The following is a 15613-nucleotide window of genomic DNA, read 5'->3' as shown; positions in this document are numbered from 1 at the left end:
AGCGGTTAAGTATAGCAGACTCCCCATCATGCTTCTATACAGCTTGGTGTCAACTGCCTCACCATCATCATCTTTAGATAGTTTGACTGTAGTAGAAGCAGGGGTTCTCTTTGGTTTTCCTGACTCTAGCCCGAATTTCTTGACCAACTCTTTAGCATATTTGCTCTGTGACAGGAATATTCCTCCTTCAAATTGCTTAATCTGGAAACCAAGGAAAAAAGAGAGTTCTCCAACCATACTCATCTCAAACTCTGATTGCATCTGTTCCACAAAGTGATCCACCATCTTCTGGGACATTCCTCCAAAGACAATATCATCCACATAGATCTGAGCAAACATCATCTCCGATCCACTCTTTCTAATGAACAGAGTTTGATCCTTAACACCCCTGACGTATCCCTTTTTGGACAGATATTCAGCCAGTCGCTTATACCAGGCTCGAGGCGCCTGCTTCAATCCATACAAGGCCTTATGCAGCTTGTACACATGGTTTGGAAATTTAGGATCGACAAAACCCTTTGGTTGCTCCACATAGACTTCCTCGTTTAGGAATCCATTCAAGAAGGCACTTTTGACATCCATTTGATAGAGTTTGAACTTCTTCAGACAGGAGATCCCTAGAAGTAGTCGAATGGCTTCATGCCTAGCAACAGGGGCAAACGTTTCTTCTGAGAGTAGCCCTGAGCAACCAATCTAGCTTTGTTTCAGGTGACATTTCCAAGGGCATCTGACTTATTCTTGAAAATCCACTTGGTGCCAATAACATTGACATCTTCAGGTCGAGGAACAAGTTTCCAGACTTCATTTCTTTCAAACTGCACAAATTCTTCTTGCATAGCATTCATCCAGAACTCGTCACTGACAGCTTCTGTGACATTTTTGGGCTCGATTCTGGAAGTGAAGCACACATTACTAATCATTTCTCTGTAGTTCACTGGCTCTTTCCTCCTGGTGACGACTCCTTCATTTAGTTCTCCAATAATGGCATCGGAGGGATCATTCTTTTTTATCCTACTAGAGACTTTCTTGACAATAGCCGTTGAATCAAGTGTGGGATTCTCTTCATTGACAACGGAAGCTTCTTCAGTGTCTGAGACATCTTCAGGAACACTGGAGAGAATTTCAGATGAGACTCCCGTCTCATCTTCCTCTGACGGCTTGTCTTCATCATCCACAATGACATTCCTCGATTCCATGACACATTTTGTCCGCTTGTTAAAGACTCTGAACGCAGCACCACTAGAGGAATACCCTAGGAAAATAGCTTCATCACTCTTGGCATCCAACTTCTTTCTCGGCTCCCTATCAGCAAGCACAAAGCATGTACTGCCGAAGATATGGAAATATTTGACACTAGGCTTTCTCCGCCTCCAAATTTCATAGCTGGTGCAGGACATACCGGGGCGAATGGAGACACGGTCGAGGATGTGACAAGCAGTGTGAACTGCTTCTGCCCAAAAGCGATATGGAAGAGACTTAGCATGGAGCATGACACGCGCCATTTCTTGAATTCCTGTTCTTGCGTTCTACAATCCCATTTTGCTGAGGGGTGATTGGAGCAGAAAACTCATGCTTGATCCCTTGGGAGCTGCAAAAATCAAGGAACTTCCCATTCTCGAACTCCTTACCATGATCACTCCGAATTTTCATTATTTTTCCTGTAGAGTTTTCTTTCTCACGTTGAAGTCTCAAGCTCAAGGATTGAAAAGCTTCAAAAGCATCAGACTTTTCCCGTAGGAAATCAACCCAGGTGTACCTGGAGTAGTCATCAACAACCACAAGGATATATCGTCGACCACCAAGACTTTCTACTTGCATCGGTTCCATAAGATCCATATGGAGGAGTTCCAACACCCGAGAAGTGGTGAGATAATCAACCTTTTTGTGAGAGGCACGGACTTGTTTCCCAACTTGACATTGTCCACAGATCTTGCCTTCTTTGATCTTGAGATAAGGTAGACCTCGGACAGCCTCCTTGGAGACCAAATTACCCAGGCTTCTCATATTCAAGTGACCAAGCCTCTTGTGCCATAAATCAGTCGCATCTGTTTGGCTCAGGAGACATAAAGCATAAGTCATAGACGGTCCAGACCACAGATAGCAATTGTCTGGAGACCTCAACCCCTTCATAAACACTGAGTTGTCTCCTCGTGTTACCTTGCAGTCATTTTTAGTGAAGGTGACAGTGAGATCCTGATCACATAGTTGACTGATGCTTATAAGATTGGCTTTGAGCCCATCGACAAGAAGAATATTATCCAGAACCGGCAAACCAGATACATTCAACTTCCCTTTCCCTACAACAGTACCAGTAGATCCTCCTCCAAACGTGACATGTCCCTTGGAACATCCCTTAACATTGTTGAGGAAAGAGCCTTCTCCAGTAATGTGTCTTGAGCAGCCACTGTCGAAATACCAGTCCTTTCTCGCTGTAGCTTTCAAGGAAGTATAGGCGACCTGTGCCCTTAGATCCTGCTTGATTCTCCATACAAGATGAGATCTTTCTCCCAGATCAACCTTTTTCTTGGAAAATCTGCTTTGAGCACCCAGAACCTTTTGACCAGTATTTTTCCTCTCTAGAAATCTTCCATACAGAGAGAAGCAGAATGGACGAATATGTCCCCTTTTTTCCACAGAAGTGCCATTTCCAGTCTGGTCTTGTGTGATGATTTGGAAAAATTTGATCAGATGTTGCAGGAGGTGTGTGTGACACCTTTTCAGCTGAACGAGGTTTTTGCTGGGAAGCAGGGATAAACACAGTCTTCTTAGAGGGAAGAGACCCAGAACAATACCCAAGTCCTCTGTGGTTGGAGGAGGATTGACCAATCTTGAGTATCTCATTCAGACTTGAGGTCCCTGAGTTCAACAATTGAACAGATTTGGTCATGCTAGCAAGCTCGCCATTCAGTCTTGCGATTTCCTTCTTTAGACTTCCAATGATCTCAAGCAAATGAGATTTCTCTTCTAGAAGAGATTTAATCCTGATCTTCATCTCCTCAGGAGAGTCCTTTTTCATCTCAGCGATTTCTTCCAGGAGACTGGATTGCATCAACTCAAGTTCTTCTATTTTAGCCTTTTGATTGAGGAAGGCATTAGACTCATCTGCCCATTTTACAAAGAGAGTCTTGTAAGCCTCTAGGAGTACTTCATCAATGTATGAATTATTTCTAAGGTGTTGTATCAGACAGTAGTAACACCTGTAAAGACACCACACAATAATAGTAAACGAACACACAGAATGGTAACCCAGTTCGGCCTTAAAAGCCTAATCTGGAGGGATGAGTATCCCGGTGAAAAGAGCAACTTCACTAACAGAAAATGAGTTTAATCGGAATACAATGAATGATAACCTTTCACTATTCCTAACTCCCAGTGAACCGTAGCTTGATGCTAGTCTAGGCTCCCCCTAGACTTGAGCTCCCCTCGCTTTTCACCCTTACAATCACTCAGTGTATTAGTGTGTTGTTCTTCGCCCAGGAAAACAAAACTCACACAATAGAGAATACACAAAAACCTTTTTGGCACACTCAGGTTTTTCGGCGTGAAAGTGTGTAACCCTACCTAGGGTTTCGCATTGTCTTATATACGAGACAAACAAAACGAATGTCCTCTGATCCAAGACAGAGACAGATGGCACGCATCCAGCGAGCCCAGAAATAAAGCTGTCAGCAAGACCTCACCGCGAGCTGACAACTTTAACCAAGAGATGTTCTTTGAGATGTTAGAACCACCACGAGAGACAATAATCAAGCCTGAATCAAAGGGTCAACTTCTTGTAACAACAATTCCCAAAAGGTTATAGGCAAAGCATATAACCACTTCTTTCCATGTTCACATGAGCTCGAGTTCTCATCCAAGCTTCTCGGTTATCATACCATGTTGTAATTTTCCACCGACAGCTGAAGCAAAACACATATTGGTCTTGGTGATACCAGTTTTTCATGTTCAATTCCAGAGCTTATAAAGACATCGCAGTGTACTAAAATAATGGTCCTGCTACAAGTCCTGCTACAGATAGTGAAATGCAATACAATGCTTCATTTCTTACGACAATTAATCCGGGCTTTATGAAAAATCTTGCAAGATATCTAAAGCTTTGAATGAGCTCTGTCGCGTTCGGTCACGACGTGAGTTCTGGTAATGTCTTTAAGCGAAGGACAGCCCGAGAGAGCCATTGTGAGTTCGGGCTCGTTCTTCAGCATCTCGATCACGCTTCGGACCCCACTCTCTCCCTTGGCAGCCAGACCATATAAAACAGGCCTTCCAACCTGAGAATGCGATTTAAATGCTCAAATGAATGAGAAGCAAAAATGAAGTATTGATGATCTAGATCATTTATCAAAAACCACAAAGAGCTTAGCTTAGCTTACAAGCACAGCTTGGGCTCCGAGGGCTAAGGCCTTGAACACGTCTGTTCCACGTCTCACTCCTCCGTCTAAGAGAACCGGAACTTTCCCTTCAACGGCACGGACCACCTGTAATCACGGGTCGTTCAAACCTTACTCGATCGTCAATTTCACATTACAAAAACTCAAATAAGATTGTTTTCCATTGACCTCTTCTAATACAGATATAGTGGCAGGAGCGTGATCTAACTGACGGCCTCCGTGATTCGATACAACGATTCCGGCTACACCCGCTTCAACGGCCTTTTTTGCTAAGTATACGATAAAATAAAACGGTATCAATAAAGAGTATATGCAAGTGAAATAAATAAATAGATACCATCTTCATGAGTAAGTATTCCCTTGACAAGAACTGGCAATTTTGTGATCGATTTTAGCCACTCGATGTCCTGCGAAACATCACAAACAAGATATAAGAGTTAAATCAAACAAAGTCTTTAATTTAAAAAAATTAAATGGAGTAATTATATGTATTATTACAACCTTCCAAGATAGAGAATCGTCGGACGCCATTTTGGCATAAGCTTCAAGGGCTGAAACATCATTTTTCCCCTACAAAAAACCACGTTATTGTTTCCCCTTTTAGAAAGAGAGAGACACTTCTTTTGCGTAGTTGACTCATAGAAACTAATTGATACAAATTGCTACTCACAGAGTTTACTTCAGTCGAATAGTCAACTTTTTGTAAATTTTAAGTCAATATATAGTCATTACATTTATGCTTTTGGAGTCTGATGATTTATTTACAATTATTAACGACTATTTACAACTATTAATGTATTTTTGGCTATGTTAAAAAAATCTCGTGATTATTTACTTAAAATTTACCAAAGATTGGTTATATGACAAAATTTGAGTTTTCATATGAACCCTTGATACAAATTGCTACTCACAGAGTTTACTTCAGTTGGCATTAGACCCTCAAGATTCCTTCTTTTAGGTGCAACAATTCTGCAATTATTACAAGAATCACGTATCAACTAAAATTCTTAAGTAATTTATCTGCATTTCAAAGCATATTAAATTAATTACTTGTTTCTTATATCAGCCTCTCTTCGACCGAGCCTAGGCACGTCGACTGTTAGTACAATCACCTTAAACCCATTTTTCTCGGCTCTCTGAACTAACTTGGTCGTGACATCCCGTCTCTTATAAACCTTATTATTAGAAACAACACAAACCGTCATTCACAACCACAACAAAAAACCAAAAAACGGTCAATAGGCAAACGAAAACGCACATATAATTGATAGAACCGAACGGCATTGCAGCTACTAGTAACTTCCTCTAAGGTGCAGCTAGAGGAGAACGACAACACCTAGTATTACAAGCAGCCTCAGATTATTTCACCACTTGAAGTACAAACACCAGATTATTAAACCAAGAAATTGAGAATACCATGATGGTGTTACAAGAAGCCGCGGCTCTGGCCGTGGCAGTCTCTCCTGAAATCGATAAACCATTACGAGGATAACAAGTTCAGAAACTCAATAAAACCGATATTCTGGTAACCCGTCCTATAACACTTCTTGATTATCAGCAACACTAAGATAATGATGAGTCGCTTTATCTACTTAAATTTGTAAAACAATGATACCAGGGATGAAGCTAGACAAGAATATTAGGGGTTCTACATGAATTCTTTTCATTTAGGGGGAGCTGATCTGAAATTTTTTCCATGTAAAATGAAGAAAAATATATATTAAATACTACTTAAAAAAATGGTTCATAAGAAAAATAGCCAACTTAACCGTTTGATATTGCTAAATAGTCAACGTTTGTTAAATCTTCAGTAAATAGCCACTTTCATATATTTACAGACGTAAATCTTAGGTAAATAGTCACTTCCATATATTAGGTCACGTCATCATTTATGGCTATTTACCTAAGATTTACCAAACGTTGGTTATTTAGCAATGTCAAACGCTTAAATTAGTTATTTTCCTAATTTTATGTTAAAAAAACTAGAAAAAACATCGAAGCCGGTCTAAAATAAAACCAAACTGGACAAGACTGGTCTAAACGGTGTACCTTGAGGATGAGCGAGTTGATGTCGAGCGGTTGGAGCGACCATTATCGGGGACAAGATGTTGTAGCCCAAGATGTTTGTCGACATATCGATTTTGCTTACATCGACGAGGACTCTCGGCCGTAACCTGCAAAGATATTCAGCATTAATAATTATTTAAATCAGTGTGACACACAAAATCGGAAGAAGAGCAATATTTATTTTCAAAGTCCTTGCGTGATTCTTTGAAACGCATCGACATTCTGTTTAAGTGTGCTCTGGTCCTCTGATCCTCCGGCATAAAAATCATCTTGGAAAGGGCTTTCTTTGCTAACTGTTGGAATTCCTTCACGTTCACCGGCTCCGTTGACATTTTAGCCTGCTAATGGTCAACGTTAGTACATACAGTTACAAAGACTTTGTCTTCGGAAATCAGCCATAACTAAATACTTTCTTGCCTCTTGAGTTTTAAGACGTGATCAGAGACTCGTCTGTAAATCTTAAGTGTTAGTGCCACTAGTCTGAACAAGAATAAGATTGAGAATGAAGAAAAAGGATATCAATACTCTTTTATAGAGAAATCATAGATAGTGTCGGTATAGAGAAACCGGTCCCCAGTTGAAATCAATGCACAACCTAAAAAAAAGCACTGTTTTGAGATTTAGACAATGGCATTATAGAGAAATCTTGGTCCCAGTCTATAATTGCATTTTTTGATATTTTTCTGTTCACTGATGAATTATAACTTTTTGATCCACACAAAATGATATGGGTGTCTTTGATTGATCATTTTGGATTCGTATATTAATGCTCACGTGTAAAATAATACGCAAGGCAAGGGAAACAAGAAAATTGATTGATAGCAGTTTCTCTCTTAAAACTAATCTGGTTAATTTTTTTAACTTGATCTCAAACTCCCTGGTCCATAATCAAACATTATTTAAACCAGACCAGACTGGTTCTTTATGGAATTTTAGAGTATTTAAGCTATTTAGTGTAAGTTGGACTTGTTTATTGTTAAGAATTAAGATGTTTTATGTCAAGACTCAGATAGTTGCACTTTTTGAATCATTTTGTCTAGTTAAGTACGTAAAATAAAATAGAAGTTAATTAGAAACGGTAAAAACCGAATCAAACCAAACTAGACTAGATCAGTGTAAAACAGTTTTCACAATTACGTATCTATTTATATGACTATGAGTGACCTACAAAATATGGTGGAGGGCACAATTATTTTTCCAAGTACTTGCATGATTCTTTGAAATGCATCAACGTTCTGTTTCCAAGCACTATTATTACATATCAACGTGTGACATAGAGAAACTAAAGAATTTCTTTTCGAAGTCGTTGCGTGATTCTTTGAAATGCGTCGACGTTCTGTTTGAGTGTGCTCTGGTCCTCTGATCCCTCGGTGTAGAAATCGTAGTACATCTTGGGAAGGACTTTCTTGGCTAACTGTTGGAACTCCTTCGCATTCAGCGGCTCTGTTGACATGTTAGCCTGCTATTAATGGTCAATGTTAGTACATAAATAGTTATAACTTAAAGAGAGTTTGTGTTTGGAAATCAGCCATAACTAATTACTTGCTTACTTTTTGAGTTGAATAAGAAGTGAACAAAGATTTCTATGTAAAGCTGAATAAGATTGAGACTGCAAAGAAGAAATATCTTTTGTTGTCGACTCAACTAGATGACGAGAAGATAAAGCGATCAAAAGCGCTGTTTCTAGTTGGCCTTCAAATAATATGAAAGGCAAAAGTCTCGTGTTTTAGATTGTGTCGTATAGAGAAACCATGGTCCCCGTTTAAATAAATGCATAAGCCAAAATAGTACTGTATTGTGGTTTTGACAATATAAGAAACCTTGGTCCCAGTTTACAATTATAATTTTTTTTTTTAATTTCTCTATTCACTGATGAACAAATTTTGTGATCCACACAAAATGATAATATTAATGCTCATGTGTATTATAATATCCAAGGAAAACAAAGCAATTGATTGATAGCATTTTTCTGCCCAGTTTTATATACTGAAGAAAAATCTTACTTTCACATTCTCTAGTACTTTCTCAGACTATTTTAGGATTCAAATCAAATTTATTTACATTTTTCTAAGCAAACTGGAAAAAGTTAAATAATAAGTTTAGATCCAAGCAATGTTAAAGCCTATTCAAAACTCATAATCAGAATGTTTTTTTTTTTTTTTTTTTTTAATTTTATCCCAAACATGAGCTATTAAAGATCAAACATAATGTTTGTGTGTGTCGTTTATGTCTATTAAACGACAAGTACGACAAGTTGTATTTTCCTTTATGACGCTAATGTTTCATGGCTATATAAAACCCTTTACTTATACATTTCTCTTTCAGATTGGAATAATATTTTCACTCTCAATTCAAGATGTGAGTTAGTTTTTCCCCAATTCTCAAATCCAATTTCTATCTATCCTAACCTAGAAATGTAATATGGTATCAGAGCAAAATTTCGCGTTCGATTTTCTAGGTTAGAGAAATCCACTTCGTCAACCCCGATTCCTCGACGATCGGAATAGATCTCCGACGACAACCTCTGTGGAATTTCATGAAGGTCGATTTCCTTTTACCTCCGAATATTTCGAATATTGAGCGTCTCTTCTTCTCGATTTCAAGTTCTTCTCTCCATCGCTTCATCGACGAAAAAAAAGCTTCATCGACGGAGACGCATCGAAAATTCGGAGCGTTTTTTTTATCAAGATTCATCACCGGCGATTTCAAGCCGTGTCATTCATCAAGAATCTTCTTCCGGAGAGTCCCACCGTGTCAACATTCAAGAGGCTTCTCCGGCGAGTCCCTCCGTGTCAAAGCTTCAAGTTCTTCTTCCGGCGATTTCCCGCCATGTCAAGGCTTCAAGATCTCTGATTTTTGATCTCCGATTCCTTCTCCATAACGATTTCAAGCTTCCTTCTTGTTGCTATGATGCCGGATAATGAAGCTTCATCGACGGAGATGGTTCAAGTGGTTCAGAGTTTATGATCCGGTGAAGATTCAAGACGACGTTCATTTCTCTCGATCCAATGAAGGAACGAGACGGCGTTTGATCTTGAAGTTAAAGACGGATTCTTTTATAAGATACCCAACCAAATCAGTGTTCTTTCTTCCTCTACACGTCCGTACAACAATGGCGTCCTCGGACCCAAGAGGAAGAAAGGTCGCTCCAAGACGAGCTCTCAGTGCCGTTCCTGCTCGCCGACCGAGTCATCAAGTTGGCACAGGAAGCCGAGTCGTCGAAGTCGGAGTGCTCCGAGCTTGCTCGTAGCGTCGATCGCCTCTCGCAGATGCTCTGCTCCAAGCGAATCTGCTACGCCTCCTCCTCCGTCTACAATCGTCTTGCCCCCCCGAATCGCCGCTGATGTGGCAAAGAATCTTGAGCGCATTCTCAGCCTCGCTCGCCGGTGCCGCCACTTCAGTGTCTGAGAATTTTTTTTCTCAAAACGAGATCGGTTCTTCACAAAGTCCCTGCTGGGGATTCACGCCGAAATTTGAAGATGGCCGTGTGAAGCTGAGCAGTGAGCAAATCAATTCATTTCTTCATTCATGCGATCGAGGTCTTCTCCGAGCTGTCTTCTCCGATATCCAAGTTCAATCCAAGATGGACTTTTGGGAAAGTTCATCTTGCGGGGGTGTATTAGAGATCAAATACGATTGTATGTGTCGTTTATGTCTATTAAACGACAAGTACGACAAGTTGTATTTTCCTTTATGACGCTTATGTTTCATGGCTATATAAAGCCCTTTACTTGTACATTTCCCTTTCAAATTGGAATAAACATTTTCACTCTCAATCATTCAAGATGAGAGTTAGTTTTTCCCCAATTCTCAAATCCAATTTCTATCTATCTTAACCTATAAATGTAATATGAGCATAACTGAGCTTGTCATGGATCCCAATTCTTTTCGCCATTTGGAAAATGAATATAAAAATTACTAACCTCGAACAAATTTTATTTTTATTTTTTATCCTTAACTTTTTAGAAATTCTTGTAGCTTCTACGTTCATTTATTTCACTAACATTAATGTACGAAACTGAAAGCAAAAAGTTTGTTGCTTTCCCAACAATCCAAAATGGTTATTTTTAAAAGTTCAATAAATTGTAAGCGATATTGTTTCATAGATTTTCTCATGACAAAAATAAAAGTTGTAGAAACATGAAAAAACGAGCTAATCCCAATTATTAAAGAAGTGCGTGAAAATCATGAATGCATTATCTAAACCAATGACGAAAAACTAGAGCTTTGAGTGTGATCTTCCATAGTCTGTCATGACATGATTACTTGTGATATCTTGAAGAGAAGGACAGCCTGAGAGAGACATTGTGAGTTCGAGCTCGTTTTTAAGCATTTCGATCACGCTTCTCACCCCTTTCTCTCCCATCGCCGCCAGGCCAAACACAACTGGTCTTCCCACCTGAATCATTTCCAAATCAGCCAAATTGTTCACACGTGTACACACACACACACACACACACACAAAAAAAACTAGCTTAGCTTTAGTTTACCAACACTGCTTGTGCACCGAGCGCTAATGCCTTGAAAATGTCGGTTCCTCGGCGAACTCCTCCGTCTAAAAGAACCGGAATTTTCCCACCAACAGCTTGAACCACCTGTGGTCGAGTGTGAGCGAGATTGTTATGTTTTGATCGGTTTTCACGTATCTCACAAGTGTTATTATCGTAAATTATTTGGATATGAGTTTAATCACCTCTTCGAGGACAGAGATAGTGGCGGGAGAGTGATCTAGCTGCCGGGCTCCATGATTAGACACGACGATCCCTGCAACACCAACTTCAACAGCCTTTTTCGCTGTCGAATTGAGGTTTGATTAAAATTTAGTATGAAACACGTTGAGAAGCCCTGCTCGAGCCAAAAGCAAACAATTAAAAACGGGACATGAATTTTGGTTGGTCTCAAGATTTTCCAAGTCCGAGTCAAGATCATGTACTAAAAAGAAAAAGACATGTGGGTCTTAGATTTTTTTTTTTTTTACCATCTTCGTGCGTAAGTACTCCCTTGATCAGAATGGGCAAGTTTGTGATAGATTTGAGCCATTTTAAATCCTGCATATTAACCACTACATAAGCTCGTAGGAACCACATACGGGCAATTGTCTCTCGACTATATTCATACGGAAGAGATATTTGTTTGAGTACATGACAAGACTAACTATTCACTATATCCATACCTCCCAACACAGTGCCTCGTCGAACATATCTCTGGCAAAAGCTTCTAAATTTGACCCATCATCCTGCAGATTTTGAAAAAATTACGAGTAAAATTCTGAACTACGAAGAATATATATGAAAAATAATAATATAAAAAAAGTTACAAAAACTCCACTCACAGTGGTTAGTTCAGTCGATATAAGGCCTTCGAAATTCTTCAACTGAGGCGCGATCATTCTGCACAAATTTTTTTTTTACACCCGAAAATTACGGACACATGAGAGGCAATTTTTAAATATTTTTTTGGGCAATGTCAAACAATGAAAGTGTATTAATTATCATAATGGCCAATATTTTGCGAAGAATTCACTTGTTCTTAATGTCGGCCTCTCTTCGACCGAGTCTAGGTGCATCAACCGTGAGCACAATAGCCTTGAACCCGTTTCGTTCGGCTCTTCGAACCAGCTGAGCCGATAAATCTCGTCTCTTGTAAACCTACTCTTACCAAAGATTCGAAGTTACATTATCAGAAAAATGAGAGGAGACATGAGAAGAGGGATCAATTACATATAGCTGTAGGAACCGAACGGCCTCGCAGCTTGAAGCAACTTCCTCAACGGAGCACGTAGACATGGTTGATAAAACCTCGAAGAACAAAATTCAAGCTCTAAAGTCTAGAGAGTAAAGTAAACAATGCAAAAGAAGTAATAATGATACCATTATGGTGTTGCACGCAGAGGCTGCTCTGGCCGTGGCCATTTCGCCTATAAACGAACACGATGAGAGCGTAAAGATTTGACCTTTCTTAACTGATAATATTAAAAGAAAAAGTGACTGTATTGAGTAATATTATTAGACCTTCAGGGTGAGCTAATTTCTGATAGGCCGTCGGGGCAATCAATATTGGCGCCGAGATTTTGAAGCCCAAAATAGTTGTTGTCATGTCTATTCTGCTAACATCCACAAGGACTCTGGGCCTTAACCTGTAAATCAAACCCATTGAAATTTGAAACTTAGAATTTATTTTATTTAATTTATAATTAAAGTAATAGAGAGTCAAATTGATTGATCTACTTGATTCTTTGGAAAGCCTCAATGTTCTCCTTGAGTGTGTATTGGTCCTCTGCACCACCAGCGTAGTAATCGAAGTACATTTTGGGAAGAACTTTTCTTGCCAATTCTTGAAACTCGTTCACGTTCACAGCTTCACTTCCCATGGCAACCCTATACTGCTCGTGAAAAACCGTTATTTCTCTTCATTTTTAGTTCTTATTTTCTTCTTCTTTCCATATATATGATGTTTAGTTCAGAAATGGCGTTTAAGAGATCTTAAAAATTCTGGGTATTTCTTAAAAAGAAAGAACAAGTAGATCTTGCTTGAAAAACAAGAAAGCTGGGTTAAAGTTAGGCATGCAAGTTCATAAACATGACATACCAAGGAGACTTGAGAGTCTATTTGTCGTTGTTGATCCGAAAGCTGAACTCTGAAGACTAAAACCGTTCAAGTGCGTGGTCCGGAAATTGATGTCTTTCTCCTACGTTTGGAGTTGGACCCACACATAAAAAAACAAATGTTTAAAAAGAGGTTGGACACGGCAGGGTTAAAGGTTAAAATTGACATTTATAAGCTAAACTAAATAGAAAAATTATTTTATTTTTAAATTAGAAAATTAGGTTAAATGGTCCAAGTTTGATTAGATTTCATAATCTACCCCAATATATAATTAGTAAAATGAATTTAGAATGTTATTTTTTTTTTTGGTAAAGTAGAGTACAAAATGTTTAATCAGCCAATTCAGCCATAATTTTGTTATGTCACAAGGCTTAAATCTTCTTAACGAGTTTAACAATCATCTGAGGCTACTTTGCCATATTACTTGTAGACTTCGTACCTTAAAAAGATATATCAATGGGTTTGAACAAATTGACCCAATCTATTTTATCTTGAAGAGCAAGACCATTGAACCCAGCCTAACGCGAGGCATGCCTAAACAAGTAGAGAACTGTCTCTTTCTCTATACAAACCAATCGTTGATCACGATTCAAATAATTGTTGACGAGCCGAACACACACGTGTGATAAGTTGCCATTACCAACGACTTATCAAAAGCGGGTCCCCGCACAATAACAAATGGCCAGGCCTTAAATGGCGGAGTTTTGCTATTTAACGGCGCTAACAGCGATATCAACGGATGATTTTGCATGTATGTATCGAAGAAGAAAAAAGAGTAGGACCCACAAAATACAAAATTGAAATTTGTCATCGCTATAGCGTTGTTGTGCTTATGAAAACCATTTACTTAAATGACCTTGTCAGGGATGTATTTGGCAAGTATTAGAGCATCTCCAATGCAAGCAACTAAAATTGTTTTATTGTTTATTTGACAATACCATGTTATTTTCATTTTTGCATATTAATATTATGAGTTGTAATGATTATGGTAAAGTAATTAATTCTGACACCAATGCCAACTATTCTTTAATATGATATAAAAAAATAATAAAATACTAACACACCAATGTCTTGAATATAATAAATTGCTAGAGTGAGACTCACTTTTAGCAATTTTTGGTGCTACCACCATTTGAGTATATTCATGTAAGATACCACAAATGTTGATGTGGATAAAAATAAATAAACAATAATATTTTTTATGATGTGTAAATCAATTTTAGTTGCTTGCATTGGAGATGCTATTAAGAGGGAAGGAAGGAGTGTCCTATATGTGAGATTGCATTTAGGGATTGTCAAGATCAATATAATTGCCTAATTTCTTTTTGGTCATCATGTTCTTGACTGAATTATTGTGAATCGATTATCTCGGTCCATCACAGTGTGTCATGAGCCTGCAAGAAGATGGCCATTGAGTTGAAAGCTTGTCTCCGACGAGCGCTCCTTAGTCATGCGTTTTATTATAAATAGGAGGATATCACAAAAATGACATCCAATTTCTTTCTTTTTTCTTGTAAAAGCAATTCTCTATGTATTTATTCTTATCAATGAAAATTATTCCACCACATAATTTTAGATATGGTTCATTAGATTTTATTATTTGTTGTTATTATATATCCACATTGTTTTTTTAATCTCATTCACGGTAATTTTGAGGCCCACCACACATACATTTAAATAGGACTTCGTTCATAAGTTCATGACTACTTTGACAGGAGACTCTCACGCCACCAACTAACATTTTGATCATTTTCTTTTTAAAAAAAATTATATTAACTCAAAATAAAGAATCCCAAAATAAAATAAGATGATGAATTAGAGGAACAAATACTACATTGTTTAAATTAAAACAAATTACTATTATCAGAATAAACAATGCAACAATAGCCTTACTTAATTTTATACGGAGACATAGTTATGAGCCCATTTAAAATAGTATTGCACGGTCCAATGGCTTACAATGTGATAAGTAAGATTCATTCACACTTATCTTCGCTTTTTAGATAAGAATCGAAGCTTCTTCTTAGTATTTTTTATGTTATTTTGTGTAATTTTAGTGAACTTTCAGGTTTTTGAGTTAAAGAGAGCTTTTAGAGAGTCTTGAAAGAAAATAAGGCATTCGGGAGCTAAACGAGAGTCTTTTGGACTTCACGAAAAGTGGGGAAGTTAATTTTGGAGTTGGCGCACCGCGCCGTACCTAAGATGCAAACTCCAAGCAGGAAGTATAACGCCCAACGCCCCATCCAAGGCGCGCCGCCCTTTGCAAGTTCAAACATGGCGCGGTGTGCCACAGTGTTTTTTAGCTTTTTCCATCTTCTTTTTTTTAGCTAATCTTGACCTTTGGATCTCATCCAAAGGCCCAAAATGCTCCGAAAACACACTTTGGAGGGTCATTATACTCTTGGCTAGGTCACCATATGGAAAGACTTGATTTTCTAGAGAGAGATTTTGAAAACATAGCTTATGGGAGAAGTTTTTTGAGGTTCTAAGCTTTGGAGTGAAGAAGAAGGAGTGAAGTGACACACTCACCATCATCATCATTATCTCCAATA

General features: G+C 38.4%; 2 protein-coding genes across 5 annotated transcripts; both read right to left on the bottom strand.

Moving 5' to 3' along the window:
• Window positions 1-3903: 3903 nt before the first annotated feature.
• Window positions 3904-7939, bottom strand: LOC149385630 (peroxisomal (S)-2-hydroxyacid oxidase GLO3-like). 3 transcript variants are annotated; one of them, XM_089625582.1, is made up of 12 exons: window positions 6873-6987; window positions 6652-6793; window positions 6438-6562; window positions 5805-5851; window positions 5647-5724; window positions 5439-5563; window positions 5300-5357; window positions 4890-4958; window positions 4726-4795; window positions 4557-4657; window positions 4371-4475; window positions 3904-4268 (listed from the first exon to the last, which is right to left on the bottom strand). In XM_089625582.1, the coding sequence occupies exons 3-12, from the start codon at window positions 6520-6522 to the stop codon at window positions 4089-4091; spliced, it is 918 nt and encodes a 305-aa protein (XP_089481708.1). In that variant the 5' UTR covers window positions 6523-6562; window positions 6652-6793; window positions 6873-6987; the 3' UTR covers window positions 3904-4088. The 3 variants fall into 3 exon arrangements, with proteins under 3 accessions (XP_089481708.1, XP_089481709.1, XP_089481710.1); XM_089625583.1 differs by having other exon boundaries at window positions 5439-5554; XM_089625584.1 differs by lacking the exons at window positions 6652-6793; window positions 6873-6987 and adding an exon at window positions 7766-7939.
• Window positions 7940-10477: 2538 nt separating this feature from the next.
• Window positions 10478-13194, bottom strand: LOC149385629 (peroxisomal (S)-2-hydroxyacid oxidase GLO4-like). 2 transcript variants are annotated; one of them, XM_089625630.1, is made up of 12 exons: window positions 13044-13194; window positions 12683-12832; window positions 12467-12591; window positions 12326-12372; window positions 12176-12253; window positions 11979-12103; window positions 11788-11845; window positions 11629-11691; window positions 11434-11503; window positions 11149-11249; window positions 10946-11050; window positions 10478-10854 (listed from the first exon to the last, which is right to left on the bottom strand). In XM_089625630.1, the coding sequence occupies exons 2-12, from the start codon at window positions 12823-12825 to the stop codon at window positions 10675-10677; spliced, it is 1095 nt and encodes a 364-aa protein (XP_089481756.1). In that variant the 5' UTR covers window positions 12826-12832; window positions 13044-13194; the 3' UTR covers window positions 10478-10674. The 2 variants fall into 2 exon arrangements, with proteins under 2 accessions (XP_089481756.1, XP_089481755.1); XM_089625629.1 differs by having other exon boundaries at window positions 12683-12837; window positions 13044-13182.
• Between the last annotated feature and the right edge of the window lie 2419 nt (window positions 13195-15613).

Source organism: Urtica dioica, chromosome 9 (genome assembly GCF_054948205.1).
Source record: "Urtica dioica subsp. dioica isolate 48M chromosome 9, U.dioica_male_clone48M_v1_H2, whole genome shotgun sequence".
Taxonomy (NCBI): Eukaryota; Viridiplantae; Streptophyta; class Magnoliopsida; order Rosales; family Urticaceae; genus Urtica; species Urtica dioica.
Note: the sequence above shows the minus strand (reverse complement) of the source record. Positions and strands in the feature narration are given on the sequence as shown.